This window comes from Papio anubis, chromosome 7, assembly GCF_008728515.1.
Source record: "Papio anubis isolate 15944 chromosome 7, Panubis1.0, whole genome shotgun sequence".
NCBI classification, from domain to species: Eukaryota; Metazoa; Chordata; class Mammalia; order Primates; family Cercopithecidae; genus Papio; species Papio anubis.
Window position 1 is genome coordinate 103,326,652 of NC_044982.1, and position 18,248 is coordinate 103,344,899.

Here is an 18,248-nt window from a genome sequence, read left to right on the forward strand (position 1 = left end):
TCCACCTCCTGGGTTCAAGTGATTCTCCTGCCTCAGCCTCCTGAGTAGCTGGGATTACAGGTGACTGCCACCACCATGTTGGCCAGGCTGGTCTGAAACTCCTGACCTCAGGTGATCCACCCACCTCAGCCTCCCAAAGTACTGGGATTACAATCATGAGCCACTGCCCGGCCCCTTTGGTGTTTTTAGACAGCTGTGTGGTACTCCACTCTGTGCAGGTGCCCAAGTTTATCTCACCAGGCCTCTTATTTGTGAACATTGTGGTTGTTCGCAGCCCTTCCTTTTGTAGCCATGCTGCGGCATGTAACCATTTTGTAACCACGTGCAGGCATGATGGAAAGGAAATTTTTAGGAGTGGAAATGCTGGGGCAGAGGGCACATGCATTTGTCATTTTGTAAGATGTTGCCCAATTGTTGTCTGAGGAGATTGTGCCAGCTATGCTCCCCCTGCTCTCATCTCTCTCAGCGGGTAAAGGAAGAGTTGTATCTTGGGCTTTGGGAATTGAGAGGCATTCTCATTCTGATTCAGTATCAGCATTGACAGCCTGGAGAAGAACAGAGCTTCTGGAGAACAGGGAGAAAGAAATTCACTACCAGTAAGTGGCCAGTGCTTGGCTTGTGTTCATTTTTTGTTCTGTTCTGCATGTTTGTGTTCTTCCAAGACTGTCACTCCTGGTGGTTCATTGAAAGTGATATCTAGGCCACAGTGCTTTTAATGGCTCCATCTGTGGGACCAGAGAGGAGGAGAGACAGCCTCCCTCCAGGTCCTCAGACTGCATCTGTTTACAAAGGCCAGTCGTGCTGTAGCGGCGGAATCCTCCTCAGGGGGCCATGTTGGCTTTGGAGGGAGCCAGTCTTGCTGCCCTTCTTTGTTTCTCTCTCTGGCTTGCTCTGGATAAGTGGAAGTAAACAAGTTACTTCACCAGGTGGGTGAACCTGAGTGCCGAGTTCTTTGTCCCCTCTGTGGTGAGAGCAGTGGAGTCCATTTTATGGACATTACTCCCGTCTGCAGCAGCAGCTGGGCTTGCAGATGACTCCCAGCTCTGGGGTCCAGAGAAAGCCTGAGCAGCGCCTCCAGGCTGAGGGGGTTGGGATGCGGCAGGTAGAAGCCAGGCGGCACCTTCCATCTGCCTTGGCAGATTTAGAGGGGCCACCACCCCTTCCTGAGCTGAAAGAAGCCTCTTCGTTGCAGGGTGGTTTAAGTGTGGCTTGCGGGTGGCCTACCTGATAAATAGAACTTTTAGGACAGTGTGACATAAAAAAAATTTTCTCGAAAGGATTTATCTCAAGAGAATACAGTGAACCAACAGAAGCAAAAGGCATTATTTTTTCCTTGGATAAAAATTCAGAAAATTATGGGTGAATGGATTCGTAAGCCATAGTGATGTTTCCATGGACATTACAGTTTACAGTTGACAACCACAAAGACACTAGACTGAGGTTCGTGAGGGCTCCAGAAGGCTGGGTCCCCAGTGTCTGCACTTGGCAGACCCTTGATCAGTCTTTGTTCAGTAGTGAGGGAAGGGTAGGAAAATGGCAACTGTGAAAAGTTGAGGTAAAACCAGTGTAAAATAGTATTCCGTAACTGCAGTAATTTCAAAGTGTTTGTTTTGGGATAAAAGCTGAACATAATAAGCCAAAGTGAAAATAGTCATTGTGTTTGCAGTGTTTCTCAATCTTGCTGGCACCCCCCACCCCTAAGCCTTTTTAGACATGTTTTTCCTAATTACACCCACCCTCCTCATTGCATTTTAATACCACGTATATATCTATGCCTTATACATACGATGAAGAAGAGTTTTTCATTCCCCAAGAACTAAGCTGTGTGTCCCCATCCACTGCCTCCTCCCTGCTCACCCTGGTCAGGCGGTGTGGTTCTAGGGCATTAGTGTCTTTTCTGTCTTGCTCCTCACTGTTATGTCAGTAAAAGACAACACAGTGGAGCTCCTGGGTGAGGCTCTTGGCCTCTCTCCCTTGGTCTGCAGAGCTCCCACTCAAGAAGACAGGATGCTGGGCAGAAAGGCGGGTGCTGCCCATCCATGGCTGCTTCTATCTGTACCTGCCCCGGGCTGGATGTGTGGCCTGGACAGTTCCTCCCATGCGAGGGCTCGGCTGGCTTCTCCTCTTAGCAAGATGGCTTCTCTTTTAAAACAAACAAACAAACAAAAAAAATTGTTGGTGAGGAGCTGGCCAAATCCATACGTTGCCTTCGAGTAGCTGGGCAAGTCCTGGATAGGTCCTTTCTCTAGGGTGAACTTTCTCAATCCTGATTCCCCATGTGATCACAGAGGCTGCTGCCTACTAGGACCAGTGACCCACAGGAGAGAAGTTGATATCATGGGGCCTGGGAGCTTAATCCTCTTCAGGATCCCACTGTCCTGGTTGCACAGAAGCTGGTGGAGAAGGACTGCTTAAGGGGTAGACGGAGAGGACAGTGTCCTGGTGCTGGGACCTGCTGGTGGACACAGGGCTGAGGCCCCACAGACCTCTCTTCTGTCCCCTTTGGTGCTCAGCAAAGAGGGGGATGGCCTGGATTTGAACACCACCCCTTCCCCAGTCTTGGGCCAGTGAGCTCACATAGTGTAGTTGTGGGAACAGACTCAACAAGACAGAGCCCTGGGCTCTGCCCCCTCTCCGTGCGTAGCTTTGGGCAAATTGCCTAACATCCCCCTGCCCAGTTTCCTAAGCTGTGAAATGCAGACCATGATTATACCTAAGGCTGAGTAGGGATGAGGTGAGTTCACACACGAAGCGCTGAGATGGTGCCCAGCATATCGTACTAAGCAAGTGTGATTAGCACTGTTGCTGCCATTATCATTAACCTGCGAGCTTCTATTTTCTTATCGGTAAATTTTTTACAGAAATAGTGTGGCATATGGCAGGATTGGATTTTCTGGCTCTCTGGTGGGTGAGTGAAGGCGTGTAGCTGGTTTTGGCCAGTGAGATGTGAATAGAAGTGCTGTGTGTTTTTCCAGGCCAAGCATTTAATTGTCAGTGCTATGCTTTCCAGAGCTCTCTCTCCGCCCTGTGGCATAGTGACTGGTGACATGGTGGCAGCTCTGTCATCTGGGTTCCTAGGAGTGGGATTGATGAGCACACTCATCACCGCCTGAACCATGATGCATGTATTAATAGTATGAGCAAGAAATAAAATTTTTCTCCTGTACAGCTGCTGAGATTTGGGGGTTGTTCCTTGCTGCGATAGAACCTTGTCTGTCCTGATTAAGACAGAAAATCATAACCATGTTGAGCTTGGTTGTGAGGATTAAATTTTGTATGTAAAATGCCTAGCACAGTATCAGCTACATGATAGTCGTGCATTTGATTTGGCTCCCTTCCTGGACAGAATCCCCTATTCATTTTTAGCAGCAAGTGTTGCTTCATCTTTCAGCAGTTTCACAGGCCTTGACCCCTTACCTCCTGTTCTGTGCCTTCTTTGTGAAGAAGAGCTTCACCAAGCTGTTTAGGACCCAGCATGGTGCACTGCCCGACCCATTCCTCTGGAGTGGAGAAGGCATCCATCTCAACTTGTAATCACAGCTCCCACTCCCTGGCGACCAGAGGCTGCGGTCACCCTGGGACTCGGAGGTCAATCCTGGAAGTTAAAGTGGCTGCCCTTCAAGTGTGCTTAATGTTTGGGTGCGTTAAGAAAAAAGGCTGGAGCATGTGGAGAAGGCACTGAAACGTTGGCCGGCCCTCTGGGTCTGTCGGGACCTCCCTTCACTTTCCAGGCTTTGGCTGCAGGCTGACGGGTAGCCGTGTATAGAGTAGTCCTCTGATTCATTGTCCACAAGGGAGACTGTGTCTGTGTCTGGGTGGGGAAGGAGACACAAGTTTGAGAGCATTGGTTGTTGGCACTGTTGATCTTGACCTCAGAACAGCAGGTGAAGCCAGGTGGTCTCACTACGTGCACTGTCAGAGGCTGCAGCAGGGCTGTGGTTCTGTGCTATTGGGGTGGGCACTGGCTGGGAGCTGTTTGATGCAGGGACCTCATGGGATTGCCTGAAGGGGAAGCCCATTTATTACCAAGCATTGTCTGAAGCAAACATCCTCAAGCCTTCCCTGATCCTTGCTCCATTCTAGAACTGCCCCATGGGCAGCCCATTCCTGTGCGGGAGGCATGGGGGCCAAAATGAGGCAAGGAAGCGGGGGTGAGGCTGCGGGCTAGGAGATCTGAATACTGCCTAGCAAACTGTCCACCTGAGACCAGAAGGTGCCATTTCACAATTCTTGTGACTTCACTGCAGGTTTCAGATCTTTTTTTTTTTGAGACAGAGTCTCGCTTTGTCGCCCAGGCTGGAGTGCAATGGTGCCATCTCGGCTCACTGCAACCTCCGCCTTCTGGGTTCAGGCCATTCTCCTGCCTCAGCCTCAGCCTCCCGAGTACCTGGGACTATAGGCGCCGCCACTACGCCTGGCTAATTTTTTGTATTTTAAGTAGAGGCGGGGTTTCACCGTGTTAGCCAGGATGGTCTCGATCTCCTGACCTCATGATCCTCCCGCCTCAGCCTCCCAAAGTGCTGGAATTACAGGCATGAGTCACCACGCCCGGTCTCAGATCTTTTCACAATAAAAAGATGAAATAAAATCAAACTAAATAAATATGCACACTGAAAAATATAAATAATTTGGATCAGTTACATTTTAAATAACAAGATACATACAATATTGAATAAATATGCATAAAGGGTTTTTTTTTTGCTATTTATTTATTTATTTATTGAGACAGAGTCTCTCTTTCACCCAGGCTGGAGTACAGTGGCATGATCTTGGCTCACTGCAACCTCTGCCTCCCGGGTTCAAGCAATTCTGCCTCAGCCTCCCAAGTAACTGGGACTACAGACGCATGCCACCTTGTCCACCTAATTTTTATACTTTTAGTAGAAACAGGGTTTCACCATGTTGGCCAGGCTGGTCTGGAACTCCTGACCTCAGGTAATAGGCCCGCCTCAGCCTCCCAAAGTGCTGGGATTACAGGTGTGAGCCACCATGCCCAGCCACTTTTTTTTTTTTAAACGGGCCATTGAAAGGCAGCAACCTGGCTGGGTGCCCTCATGCATGGTTGCTGCCCCCACAGCCTCTGAAACCCAGGCAGGGGACATCAGGCCGGGTGGCTGGTACATCCTACCTAGCTTGCGCTGCCAACCCTCAGGAGGGGACAGGAGAGCGAGGAGTTCATCTTTCCATCTCCTTTCCTCCCACTGCTTACTGAACGAGTCCGCCTTCCTGAGGAATTAAGAGCTCAGAGTCTGTAGTCAGGCCCAAGTTCCGAGAATGTGGCCTTGAGTCTGTTTCCTTATCAATAAAATGGGAATGATGGAAGTCCTGGCAACGGGACACGTTGAGGTCCTTGCAGCTCTGTGTTTTCATGAAGTCATTGTTGGTGGAATCCTGACTCCGATGCACCCAGTGCATACTTGGTGCCAGGAAGGGCCGTGTCTTGGGTTGCTGTCAGCGTTGGCTCCTGCAGGGTGGCCGTGAACCACTGTGCAGGTTGTTCACTACATAAGGGTACCCAGCCTCATGCAGGCTGAATTTCAGCTGCATTTTCCTCTCTAAGTCTTGTGCTTGGGCCCAGAGCCACATCTGTCAAAAAGCCCAAAAACCAGGTTTGGCTTTTCTGAGTTTACAAAGGTGTTTTCCTGCTAACCCAGAGACTGGTACACTGCAGGTACACAGGCAAACCGAAAATAATTGCACTGGCCGGGCGTGGTGGCTCATGCCTGTAATCCCAGCACTTTGGGAGGCTAAGGCAAGTGGATCACCTGAGGTCAGGAGTTTGAGACCAGCCTGGCCAACATGGCGAAACCCCGTCTCTAGTAAAAATACAAAACTTAGCTGGGCATGTTGGTGGGCGCCTGTAATCCCAGCTACTCGGGAGGCTGAGGCAGGATAATTACTTGAACCTGGGAGGTGGAGGTTGCAGTGAGCCAAGATCCCGCCATTGCACTCCAGCCTGGGCGACAGAGCTAGACTCCGTCTCAAAAAAAAAAAAGAATCGCACTGCGGGAGTGGGGAAGGGTTTTCAGTTTGTACCAGGGAGCCATACGGATTGGCCGTGGCCCTGAGCTCCGGAGATGATTTGAGCTGTTCATGGCTGGGGACTATGCAGGCTGAGCCCTGTGCCTCTCTTGTTTCCCCATCGTCTAGTGAAGAATGATGGAGCTGACACCCTCATTTTGAGCCTTGCTAACTCTTGGTTAGTGGAGGCAGGTGGGAAGGGGTTAGTGCTGCGGCCAGACTAAGTCAGGCCTTCCTGAGAGTGGCATGGAAAAAGCAGTTTGATGACATCCTGGTTCCTGTGTGTCTCAGGATAGGCCTTTCGCTTTCAGTCACTGGAATCTTCTGTGAATGTGGCAAGTTTTCTTCAGAAAGTCTCACCCCTCGGCTACTTTGTTTCCTCATGCATTTAACTTTCCAAAGATGTTCCGGAGAAGGGAGCTGGGCACATTGTTACCGGGTACATTTTAGCCGAGTCTGTAGGTAAGGATTGCCTGGGGAGCAGCGCTGTCCAAGGTGGATCCACACCTCGTAGCAGGGTGAAGGGTTGTTGGTTTGTGGCATTGCAGCATTGTGCAGTTACACTATATGCTTTACATCCATCAAAGCTCAGGACCGTGCTTAGGTCATCAGAACAATTCTGTGATCTGTGCAGAGTGCAGTGTGAACTGTCTGATTGATTATGGCCCCAAAGACGTGGGCCATGGGCACAGGGAGGCTTCCTGGGGCCTGCTTTTGGGCCCTCTCACATGCTCCCCACCCCCTGCCACGGGGAGCCTCTGGCTTAGGCTGCTTTTGCATCGCCAAGCCCTGCTGTGAGGCTGGGTACGCCACTGATACTGAACACATACATCTTGAGCAACTGAAAATAATCACACACAACTATTCCTCCTGGGTGCTGGATGGAAGGGGTGGAGGGACACACACAGCTGAGACCCCCTACTGAGACAGGCAGCCCCTGATCATCAATTCAGGGCACTGATGACCCTGTGAGTCCTTATGTGACAGGCCTCAGCAAAAGGGGGCGGACTGGGGGACCACAGGGCTCCACTCGGCCCTCTGCGCGGGCTTCTGTCTTGGGTAGGTGGCAACACAGCCGTCACTCCTTCCCACCCCCAACCCTGGTCCAGTCCGGTCCGCAGTCCTGGGGAAAGGGCCTGCTTCGTTCCCCAAAGTTCCAGGGAACGTCTTCGTAGAGAATCCCACTGGTCTGTCCCGGGTGTAGGCCCCATCGCAGTGTTTGGGAGGTGACACTAGCCAACCAGCCAGGCCTGGCTCGCATCCACACCCCACCTGCTCCCCGGGGCCCAGTGCCCATCCTGGGATCCCACCCGCTGGGCTGCCTGGAGGCAGGTGGTTCCCAGAGAGCAGTCAGGGTGTGAGTGCGAGGAGGAGGCGGCGGCATTGTGTTGGCACGAGTGAAATGCCACGTGTCTACCACATGTCAGGTGTCGCAGCCACCTGGGCAGCATTCGCCACCGTCTCGGCCTTCCTCTCCTGAGTCTTGAAAGTGGCTGGGCTGGCAGTCATGGTGGAGGTGATGTGAATGAGTTTCGTGTGCTGTGCCTCAGGGCTTCATCATGGACATAGGAAGAGATGGACAGGTCCATGCCATCAAATCAAGTGACTTCTGTGCTGGGGTCTGTCTTGGGTGTTGAGGTCACATCAGTGAACACCACACACGGTCCCTGCCTTTCTGGGCCTCCTGTGCAGTTGGGGAGACAGTACACAAATAACATGCCCAGAACCTGTGTGGGCCTCAGCATCCTTGCCTGTAAAGTGAGGCTCCAGTGCCTCACTTGGGATCAGGCTGAGTCGGTGAGTGAGTGGCTGCCATCAGTGGAAGACTGGCTCAGGGGCAGGCCCTGCCCAGAAGGAGATGGGACAAACCGGGGAAACAACTGGCAGGTGCTTCTGTCCTTGGCACAGAGGTGTCCCAGGCTGGCGGCTGTCTAAGGGGGTGGGAACCTGCCTGGGTATGTACATGAGTTGCCAGTGTTTGCGTCAGCAGGCAGGCATTCTTGGCACTGACTTTGGCAGGATATCTGTCAGCTCTGGGACCCTGGGCTGCGGCTCAGTGTTGGCTTGGAGAGGTCGCTGCTCTGTCTCCTTCTCTGGACCTTTGTGGCTGCTCTGTTTCAATTTGCCCTGCTTTTTGGCCTTCTCGGTCTTTTGAGTCTTACTTTGTCCTGCCCATAACCCCCTCCAAAGGGAGTCTCTGCCTGGGTGCCCTCGCAGGCAGCCCAGTTAACACAGTGGCCCAGAGTGGAGTTAGTTCTAGGTGTGTTGGTTCCAGGGCCGTAGTTACTAAGGTGAGAAGCTGGGATTCCAGCTGGGGCTGTCTGTAAGAAGAATCCCAGAGGGGCTTGCCCCACACTTGGAGTGTCCAAGCCCAGGCATTCACGGTGCCATTCAGCCCAAGCTCAGAACCAGCCTCCCTCCCGGCAGGGCCAGGGGCAGGTGTGATGAGGTGCCTAGGGACCTAGAGCAGGGAGGCCCTGGGAAGCACAGGTGTGTTGATAATGGAACTGAGGCCAAACCTCAGCATCAGGGTCCTTGAACGTGACCTCAGTGGAGAGGGCTTGGGCTTAGGAGTCCCAGGGCTTGAACTAGAGTTCTTCCTGGTCCTCGGCTCTCGATGTTTCCCCCAGCACAGTCTGCAGACCAGAGGCAACAAATGCCTCTTAAAATGTCTTGACACTGTGGGGTGGGGCAGGAGGGGACAGAGCCACATTTGGGAAATTGTTTGATCACCAAGGGGTGACCTGGAGTTTGGAAACTGGAGTGAGGGTTTAGCAATCACAGCAGGATTTGGGGAAATGTCGAAGAGTCTGGAATTCAGATTGGGCAATTCCGATCAGTCACGAACTAAGCTGTTGGCAAAGCTTCCCGTAGACCAGGTCAGCGCAGCCTCTCAGGCTCTGTGCCACTGCATCTGAGGGCCCAGCTTTGAGGATGCGTTCAGGAAATAGTTGCCAAGAAGTGAGTTGTGGAGGCCTGCATAGGATAGAGATCCCACTTTAAAGAAAATAATAGTGAGGTGCAGGATGGAGGTGGAGTCAGGATACAGCCTGGACCTGCATCCAGTGCTCTCGCCTCAACCCCCAGAAGGGCTAACCTCATAGCATCGGAGCCCTGTGGCCTGTGGACTGCAGGTTTGGACAGCAGTGCCTTAGGCAGGTCCTCAGTCTGCAGTCTGCCTGGAGCTTGGGGGCCCAAGCAGCAAGGCCAGTACGGCTGCTGTGCCCTCTCTGCCTAAGCCCAAAAGCAGCGACCTTGCCTAGCTCTAACCTTGTCAGTTTGTGGCTTCTCTGCCTCTTTGCCGGAGGAGGAGTGAGCAAGAGAGAGCCATGTAGTCGGACACTCATTTGCAATTTCATTGAAGCATGAAGTCGTTTCCTACCTTTACCAGGTAAGTAGAAAATTGACTTGGAGTGGGAGGCGGCAGGGGAGTTACATACTTTTGAAAATGAAAAATGAAAAACTTTGTTGTTTAGGGTTTTTTGTTTTTCTTGGCCCCATTACCAGCAGGAAGACGGCAGCACAGGCTTTTGTAGGGGGTCAAAATGCTGGAATGCAGTTTGCGTTTTGGCCATGTTTTCTTTTCTTTTCTTTTTCTTTTTTTCCAGGCTTAATTCACTTTATTTTTCTTGTGTAAAAACCCTGTTATCGCCACAGCTGGAGCCTGGGTCCGCTGCACGGAGACTCTGGTGAGGGTCTTGACAAGGTGGTCAGAGAATTCCTGATCGGAAGACTTGTTGAATACAGTCTCCTTCCACAGATCAGGGGGCAGGTAGCTGTGGTCTTAGAGATGGCATCAAAGGTGTTGGCCATAATTTCTCTAGGCATGAGTTTTGGCTGAGCCTTGAGTTCTCAGTACTGAACTGGGGCCTTGGGTCATGCTGTTCACTGGACGATAATGACAGTGCTTTGGAATTCCCCTAGATTGAGCAGGCAGTGAACCTGTTTGTTGGCACAGACCGTCGCTCCATCACTCTGAGCACCCGGTCCCCAGGCCTGGTGGAGAAGGGCAGACAAGGGAGGCAGGGGAGGCGTCGCATTGACTCAGGGTCCTGGAGTCAATCGGGGACCCTGGAAGCTCTGGCTGCATGTTTCTCTGCTTTGGCTGAGGCAAATCTGGATCATTGCAGTTAGTGTTCAGCATGTCCTGCTGTCATCTTGGGCCTCTGCCTTGGTCTTGAGGGTGAGTCACTCGTGGCCCCACCTCCAGGCCATCACCTCCCCCAGCTAAGTGAAGAGCCCTGTGGGGACACCTGGATTCAGAGAACATGTCTCCACTGAGCACTTGGGCCTTGATGGCAGCTCTTGTTCCAAGGCTAGGGGGATGTCTAGCCAGTACCAGCCCAGGGCAGAGCCTGCTGGGAGCAGGGAAGCGGGTACATGAGGCTCTACTTGGGTGTCCACAGCAAACCCTGCAGGGATCAGTCACCTCCAACAGAGATCAGGCTCCAGAGCCGGACAGCCCATGTGAGAATCCTGGCTGTGGCGGTTTGGGTAGTTTCTTTGCCTCTCTGAGCTGTGGCTTCCCTAGCTTTAAAATGGGACTCACAGGAGAAGCTTCTGCAGAGGACTGTCATGAGAGTGGAATGTGGTCAAAGGCACCCGTTACTTAGCACTGCCCGGACACCTGCCTGAGTCAGGAACACCGTTTGCATGTTCTCTTAACCATGGGAGGCAGCCTCAACTCTAGCTCACCTAGGGGGTGGCTCATCTGCAGGCCAAAGATGTTTGTCCCAGAGCTGGCCCATACCCTGAGAACAAAACCAGTTTCTGCAGGGCAGGGTCAGACCCAGCCACTCTTGCCTATGTTGTCCTTGGCAACATGGTTGCGGGAGAGGGACTTGGTTTAGCAGAGGTGAGCAGGGAGTGGGTGGGAGGGGGCAAGGGGGCTCATGCTGAAGAGAGAATCCTGAGAGGGCAGATGGACAGGAGGGGCTCCTCTGACCTGTGGGCTTGTTCCCCTACAGGCTGGTGCACCATGTCGGTCAGCGTCCATGAGACCCGCAAGTCGCGGAGCAGCACGGGGTCCATGAACGTCACCCTCTTCCACAAGGCCTCCCACCCGGACTGCGTGCTGGCCCACCTCAACACGCTTCGCAAGCACTGCATGTTCACTGACGTCACGCTCTGGGCGGGCGATCGTGCCTTCCCCTGTCACCGTGCCGTGCTGGCCGCCTCTAGCCGCTACTTTGAGGCCATGTTCAGCCACGGCCTGCGGGAGAGCCGGGACGACACTGTCAACTTCCAGGACAACCTGCACCCGGAGGTGCTGGAGCTGCTGCTGGACTTTGCCTACTCCTCACGCATCGCCATTAACGAGGAGAACGCTGAGTCGCTGCTGGAGGCGGGCGACATGCTGCAGTTCCACGACGTGCGGGACGCTGCCGCCGAGTTCCTGGAGAAGAACCTTTTCCCCTCCAACTGCCTGGGCATGATGCTGCTCTCGGACGCCCACCAGTGCCGCCGGCTGTACGAGTTCTCCTGGCGCATGTGCCTGGTGCACTTTGAGACGGTGCGGCAGAGTGAGGACTTCAACAGCCTGTCCAAGGACACGCTGCTGGACCTCATCTCGAGTGATGAGCTGGAGACCGAGGACGAGCGGGTGGTCTTCGAGGCCATCCTCCAGTGGGTGAAGCACGACCTGGAGCCGCGGAAGGCCCACCTGCCCGAGCTCCTCCGCAGCGTGCGTCTGGCCTTGCTGCCGTCTGACTGCCTGCAGGAGGCCGTCTCCAGCGAGGCACTTCTCATGGCGGACGAGCGCACCAAGCTCATCATAGACGAGGCCCTGCGCTGCAAGAGCAGGATCCTGCAGAATGACGGCGTGGTCACCAGCCCCTGTGCCCGGCCACGCAAAGCAGGCCACACGCTGCTCATCCTGGGGGGCCAGACCTTCATGTGTGACAAGATCTACCAGGTGGACCACAAGGCCAAGGAGATCATCCCCAAGGCCGACCTGCCCAGCCCCCGGAAGGAGTTCAGCGCCTCAGCGATCGGCTGCAAGGTCTATGTGACAGGGGGCAGGGGCTCCGAGAACGGGGTCTCCAAGGACGTCTGGGTGTATGACACCGTACATGAGGAATGGTCCAAGGCGGCGCCCATGCTGATTGCCCGCTTTGGCCATGGCTCAGCGGAGCTGGAGAACTGCCTGTATGTGGTGGGGGGACACACTTCTCTGGCAGGCGTCTTCCCAGCCTCCCCTTCTGTCTCCCTGAAACAAGTGGAGAAATACGACCCTGGGGCCAACAAGTGGATGATGGTGGCCCCCTTGAGGGATGGCGTCAGCAATGCCGCAGTAGTGAGTGCCAAGCTGAAGCTCTTTGTGTTTGGAGGAACCAGCATCCACCGGGACATGGTGTCCAAGGTCCAGTGCTATGACCCCACGGAGAACAGGTGGACAATCAAGGCTGAGTGTCCCCAGCCGTGGCGGTACACAGCCGCTGCCGTCCTGGGCAGCCAGATCTTCATCATGGGAGGTGACACGGAATTCACGGCCGCCTCGGCCTACCGCTTTGACTGTGAGACCAACCAGTGGACACGGATTGGGGACATGACCGCCAAGCGCATGTCCTGCCATGCCCTGGCGTCCGGCAACAAGCTCTATGTGGTCGGGGGCTACTTTGGGACCCAGAGGTGTAAGACTCTGGACTGCTATGACCCCACTTCAGATACGTGGAACTGCATCACCACGGTGCCCTACTCACTTATCCCCACGGCCTTTGTCAGCACCTGGAAGCACCTGCCCGCGTGAGGAGCACCTGCCGAGCCCAGCCAGGTGAGCCCCTGGCAGCCCACGGCTACTCTGGATCTGGAAGGTCATGGGGAAATGCAGTCCCACCTCTTCTCAGTCTGGGTGAAGGTCACCATGTCTTCCAGGGAGGTCTGGGTGGGCAGCAGGTGGCTGGTGTGCTCTGGAGTCAACTCCTGGCTCTGCCTTCTCTTTGCAGTTAACCTGGAGCAAATTATTCAACCAGTCTGCAGAATGGGGACAGTGACCGTAGTTAGACCAGCATGGTAGTTCCCAAACATGGCTACACTTCAGAATCACCCAGGGACATTCTGACGTGCCGTGTGGAGCATAGGTCAACCTGCAGAGTCTGAGGGTGCAGTCTCCACACAAGCCTGCTCTTACTTTTGACACCAGGTGCAACAAAGAGGGCCTCCCAAACCACGCTTGGTCAATTTTGCCAGAAGGACTTAGAGAAGTCGCCGAAGGCTGCTACGCTCACAGTTCCAGTTTATTACAGGGAAAGATACAGATTAAGATGAGCCAAGGGAAGAGACATGTACTAAGGCAGAGTTCAGGAGAATGGCCCCCTCCCCATGGAATCAGGACAGTGTTACTCTCCTGGCACTGATGAGTAATGATATGTATGAAGGTTGCCAACCAGGCCTGGGCACGGTGGCTCATGCCTATAATCCCAGCACTTTAGGAAGGCTGAGGTGGGCAGATGACTTGAGCCTAGTGCAAGACCAGCCTGGGCAATGTTCAAAGTCAGTCCTGGCTGGGCGCGGTGGCTCATGCCTGTAATCCCAGCACTTTGGGAGGCCGAGGCAAGTGGATCACAAGGTCAGGAGATCGAGACCATCCTGGCTAACACGGTGAAACCCCGCCTCTACTAAAAATACAAAAAATGAGCAGGCATGGAGGTGCACACCTGTAATCCCAGCTACTCGGGAGGCTGAGGTAGGAGGATCACTTGAACTTGGGAGATGGAGCTGCAGTGAGCCAAGATCATGCCACTGCACTCCAGCCTGGGCAGCAGAGTGAGACTCTGTCTCAAAAAAAAAAAAAAAGATTGCCAACCGGGCATGACATCCATGTCTAAATGGTGGAGTCCCCCCAAGAACTGTAAACACCAAAGCCTGCGGAACAGACAGCCTTGGTTTGAGTGCTGTTTCTTTCGGGGGCAGCTGTATGCTCACCAGCGTGCAAGGGATGCGGAGAAGTCCTTCCTCAAAACCAGCAGGCGTCTAGCTTAAGCGAGGTCATCCTCGGGGGCCTTGGAGCCCGGCTTCCTGCAGAGCAAGTGTCCGTGGGTTGCTGCCACATTGTCACTGTGTGGAATCGCTATGAAAACAGATGACACACAAGGCACTCTGGGAGGTGATGGTGGGACAGAGACACTGGGAGCAACTCGAGCCAGGCCCTGCAGACCCTGCGGTGAGGGGAAGGAATGGGCGGGAGGAACGTCTCATCTGGTGCTGGTTTAATCTCCTGAGAAGCTGAGCTGGGGGCAGGGTCTTCCCACAGCAAATAGGGGCAGGATCGGCGTGAGGTCCTGCCATGAGAGGGTATCCCGGCCAGCCTGGCAGGGTACTGGGGTAGATGCCAGAGAAGGGTTTTGTGCCCAACATGCTCTCTGTGGTTAGGGCCTGGGAAAGGCCAGGGTGTGTGCCACTAGCCCTTGGCCATTCTCCCGCCTCATGCTTTCCTGGGCCCCTCACCCCTGGGATAGGGGCAGGAGATCCCTGGGTGCACTCTACCTCCAGCACAAGAAGAGACTGTGGAAGATGAGCTTTCCTGCCGGAGGGAGCCGAGCCGCTTCCCACGATCCTGCAGCGCTGGGTGGTGGCACTGATCCCTGTGTGTGGGCTCAGCTTGAGGTCATAGGAACCCTGTCGGGAGCTGGCCCAAGCTGAAACATTAATTTCCTCAGTGAGCCAGCGGCTGCTGATACAAATGCTGAAAGCTGTACCCAGCGAAGGCAGTCACTCTTAGCTGGGATTGCTTCTCAGTGGAAGCTGTTGGCTCAGCCGCTAACTCAGACCCAGCCAAGCCTTCGAGTCCATAAGGGGACACGGTGGCAGGCAAGGAGAGCCCAAGAACAAGCATCAAGCTGGTGAACACAGGGTGTTTGGGCTCACAGAGGCCAGCCTGAATAGGAACACCGCTTTTCTTTTTTTTCTTTTTTTTTTTTGAGACAGTCTCGCTCTGTCACCCAGGCTGGAGTGCAATGGTGCGATCTCGGCTCACTGCAACCTCCGCCTCTCAGGTTCAAGCAATTCTCGTTCCTCAGCCTCTTGAGTAGCTGGGATTACAGGCGCGTGCCACCACATCTGGCTTGCTTTTCTCTTTTACAGCTTTTCTGTTTTCTTTTCTTTGAGACGGAATCTTGCTCTTCTTCCCCAGGCTGGAGTGCAATGGCACGATCTCGGCTCCCTGCAACCTCCGCCTCCTGGGTTCAAGTAATTCTCCTGCTTCAGCCTCCTGAGTAGCTGGGATTACAGGCACCTGCCACCACACCCAGCTAATTTTTGTATTTGTAGTAGAGACGGGGTTTCACCATGTTGGCCTGGCTGGTCTCAAGCTCCTGACCTCAGGTGATCCACCCGCCTCAGCCTCCCAAAGTGCTGGGATTACAGGTGTGAGATTCCAAGAGGATACTGGCATTTCCTGATTCCCTGTTGCTGTCCTCTAGGTCATTTAGGAACCTGGGGAATGTTGCCTGTGGGAAATGGAGGTGCCTCCCACCCCAGGCCAGCCGGGATGGGCAGGATGAAGGGGCCCATGCTGCTGGCCTCAGGCAGCTCAGACCATCTCTGGTCTGAGCCTCCAGACCAGAGACTGCCCCCTGCCTACCCTCCAGGTTGGAGGCTCCCTCTCACCGGGCCCTGCCCTGTCAGCTGGACCTGGTGAACTCTCCTGGGGATTGCTCTGATCCCAGGGACCCTGGCAGGGGAGCGTGCGTGCGTCTTGGTTGTGACCTTCTGGACTGGCTCAGCTTCCCCATCTGGACAACGAGTGGAAATCGTATTACTCATAGCACTTGAATAGAGATCAAATGATTGCCAGTTTCAGAAGCAGCTTTAAAAGGGGTAGCGATGGAGGACAGGGAGATGCTGATGATGATGGTTTTGGGGTGCTGTGGGCTGCAAGGGCCTCTAGATGTCCCTGCTTAGCCCCTCCCTCTGAAAGGCCTGTCCACCCATGACTGCTGTTCCTCGGCGGGCACTTGCCCTGTGCCCACTGGAGTCGTCCTCAGTCTGTAATGGACTTGCTGTCATCAGCTCCATTTAGGGATGAGGAAGCAGACACACAGGACTGAGCCAGTCCCAGACCTGATGGGGTAGCTACTTCCAGACCCTGTCATCCCAGAGCCATGTCCCCAAGGCATTCTGGGCTGTGTGCTTCCTCGGCTGCTGCGCTGAGTCCAGGTTGCTCTTAAGTTTCTGCCATTGCCCTGCGTTCCAGCTGTTGCTTTCTCATGGGCTTGACAGCGACCCAGAGACACTCCGGCAGCCCGTCCTTGCCTGAGGCCGCCCCAGTCCCGTGGCTTCTGTCCCCTCACTATGACCCTGGGTTGTTCCCATGCTCTGCAAAGCTCCTCCTGTCCAGCTTCTGCCTGGACAGCTCAGTGTCTGAGTTGTCTTCAAAGGCAGAGAGTGAGCTGGGCTCTCCATAGAAGGGCCTGCAGCACAGAAGCCGACGCCCGGGCATGCCTGGCCTTTCCCAGGTCCCCAGGAAGTGGAACCACAGTGGCTGCAGGCCACTTTTGCTGCTCAGGCAGCCATTGCAGAGCTGTCAGGGCTGAGCCAGAGGAGAGCCCCCAACTCAGGCAGCTGCAGACGGGGCCTGTGATGTGGCTCTGAGTGGGAGGGGCCGAGCCCTGGAACCAGACAAGGCTCACGGGGAGCTGAGTGGAGCGCCCTTGACAAGGACGGGGCCAGGGAGGGTGGAAACAAAGCACGCCTGCTGCCTCCCCCACGCGGTGGGCCCTCCTGGTGACCATGGCGCTGCTCACTGGGCCTCACTGCCTGCAGCCCCAACCAGCGCATCGGCCACCTAGAGTGTCCTCTGGCAGTGCCTGGGCCCGAGATGGCTTCTGTGGCCACCCCACTCCCCACGTTCCCCTCCCTGACTCTGCTCTCCCAGGCAGCAGTGGAGATCAGGGTGCTGGTGAGAAGTCCAGCTCTCGCTCGTCCCCACGAGCATGGCTGAGTCTCCTGCCTCCATGCTGGGCCCAACTGCCCCTGTCCTTGGAGGCCCCTTTCCATCCATCCTGCAAGACTCCGAGATAAGCTTCAGAAGCCACCAGGAGGTCCCCTGCACACTGTGGCCTCTGCACCCCAGATGATGGCCCCTGTTTGTCCACAAGCATTTGTTTTCCCTTTCCTGGCCGCTTGTTGGAACTCGTCGTAGGTGTGAGCATCTGCATCGAGTCCCCTGTCATTCCCACAGCTGTTTGTCATAGGTCCTGCTGTTATAGGGCACCCGCTGGGACTCTGAGAGGGGAGACAGTTGGCATCATATGAACAGCGAGTCAGGGCTGGAGCAGGACTTGAGCCCTGAATGTGCCGGGAAGCTGGCCACGGGCATCTTCACATCTGCGCCCCTGGCACAGAGCACAGGCTTGGCCAGCAGCTGCCCAGAAGCGGCGGGGAATTGCTGAGCTGGAACCTGAGTGACCTCCAGGGCAGCCCTTGCTCCAATGTTGCGATTGGATCCACAGCCTCGGGGACAGTAGCCAGCGGCCACAGGAGGCCCCGTTACCCACTAAGGGTGGTCTTGCTGTGAACATTCTCTCCTTTTCCTTCTCTCCCACTGGGTACCCCCTACTCCAGGCCCTTTAAGGCGCAGCCCCCCAACCCTTCTCTCCCACCTGCCTCCAGCATGGGGGGCTGCCGAATGCAAGGCAGGCGTCCAGCTGCCGACAGCATGTCTTCTCTTCACAGGTGTTTTTGGGGCCTGGCCACTGGGGTGCAGGGCAGGGCTCATTAATCCACTGTGGGCTCTGTCACTGCTGCAGGAGGGACAGTGCGGCACATTCCCTCCTGTCTTAAAAGAAGTTGCTACAGATGGGAAATCCCAGAGCACAGGCCTGAGGGTTTCTGCCAGCCTCGAGGGTTGGGCCTGGCTAAGCGAGTGCCCAGGATGGAGTCCGTCCGTCCAGGCGTCAGCAGTCATTCGTTCTGTGCCAGCCTGGGGGATAGCACCATCCCACCCTTGATGGGGCAGGCTGCGTCCAGCGGGGCAGGCCCTACACCAACAACCCACAGGGTACACGGCCAGGGCCTGCCGCACACAGGAAGTGCAGGGCGGCCGCTGACCCCTGTCCCCTCTGCAGGCTGGAGGGTTAGCCCGTTTCACAGATGAGGAGGCCAGGCCCAGGGAGCACCTGCCAAAAATTAAAGGGCCCAGCCTGAGAGGGAACACAGGAGCCTGGCCCTGAGGCTCCCCAACCCCTGTGCTTCTGGCTGTCATCTGTATTCCTCTCAGCAACTCAGGG

General features: G+C 55.0%; 1 protein-coding gene across 9 annotated transcripts in view; it reads left to right on the forward strand.

The window, feature by feature from the left end:
- KLHL25 (kelch like family member 25) overlaps positions 1-18,248 on the forward strand; it is a 36,250-nt gene that overhangs the window by 14,890 nt on the left and 3,112 nt on the right. For 3 of the 9 annotated variants that reach the window (XR_001904540.3, XM_017960893.3, XM_017960888.3), the window contains exons 1-2: positions 5,990-9,412; positions 10,989-12,793. Coding sequence is in view for 7 of the 9 variants with exons in the window: in XM_017960893.3 (XP_017816382.2) it covers positions 11,000-12,769 (1,770 nt within the window). In the remaining 2 variants the exon portion in view is untranslated. Of the gene's footprint in view, positions 1-98; positions 597-5,989; positions 10,205-10,988; positions 12,794-12,965; positions 13,510-13,746; positions 14,183-15,151; positions 15,201-18,248 lie in introns of those variants that run through there. The other 6 variants (XM_017960889.3, XM_017960890.3, XM_021941861.2 and 3 more) reach the window with 6 other exon arrangements.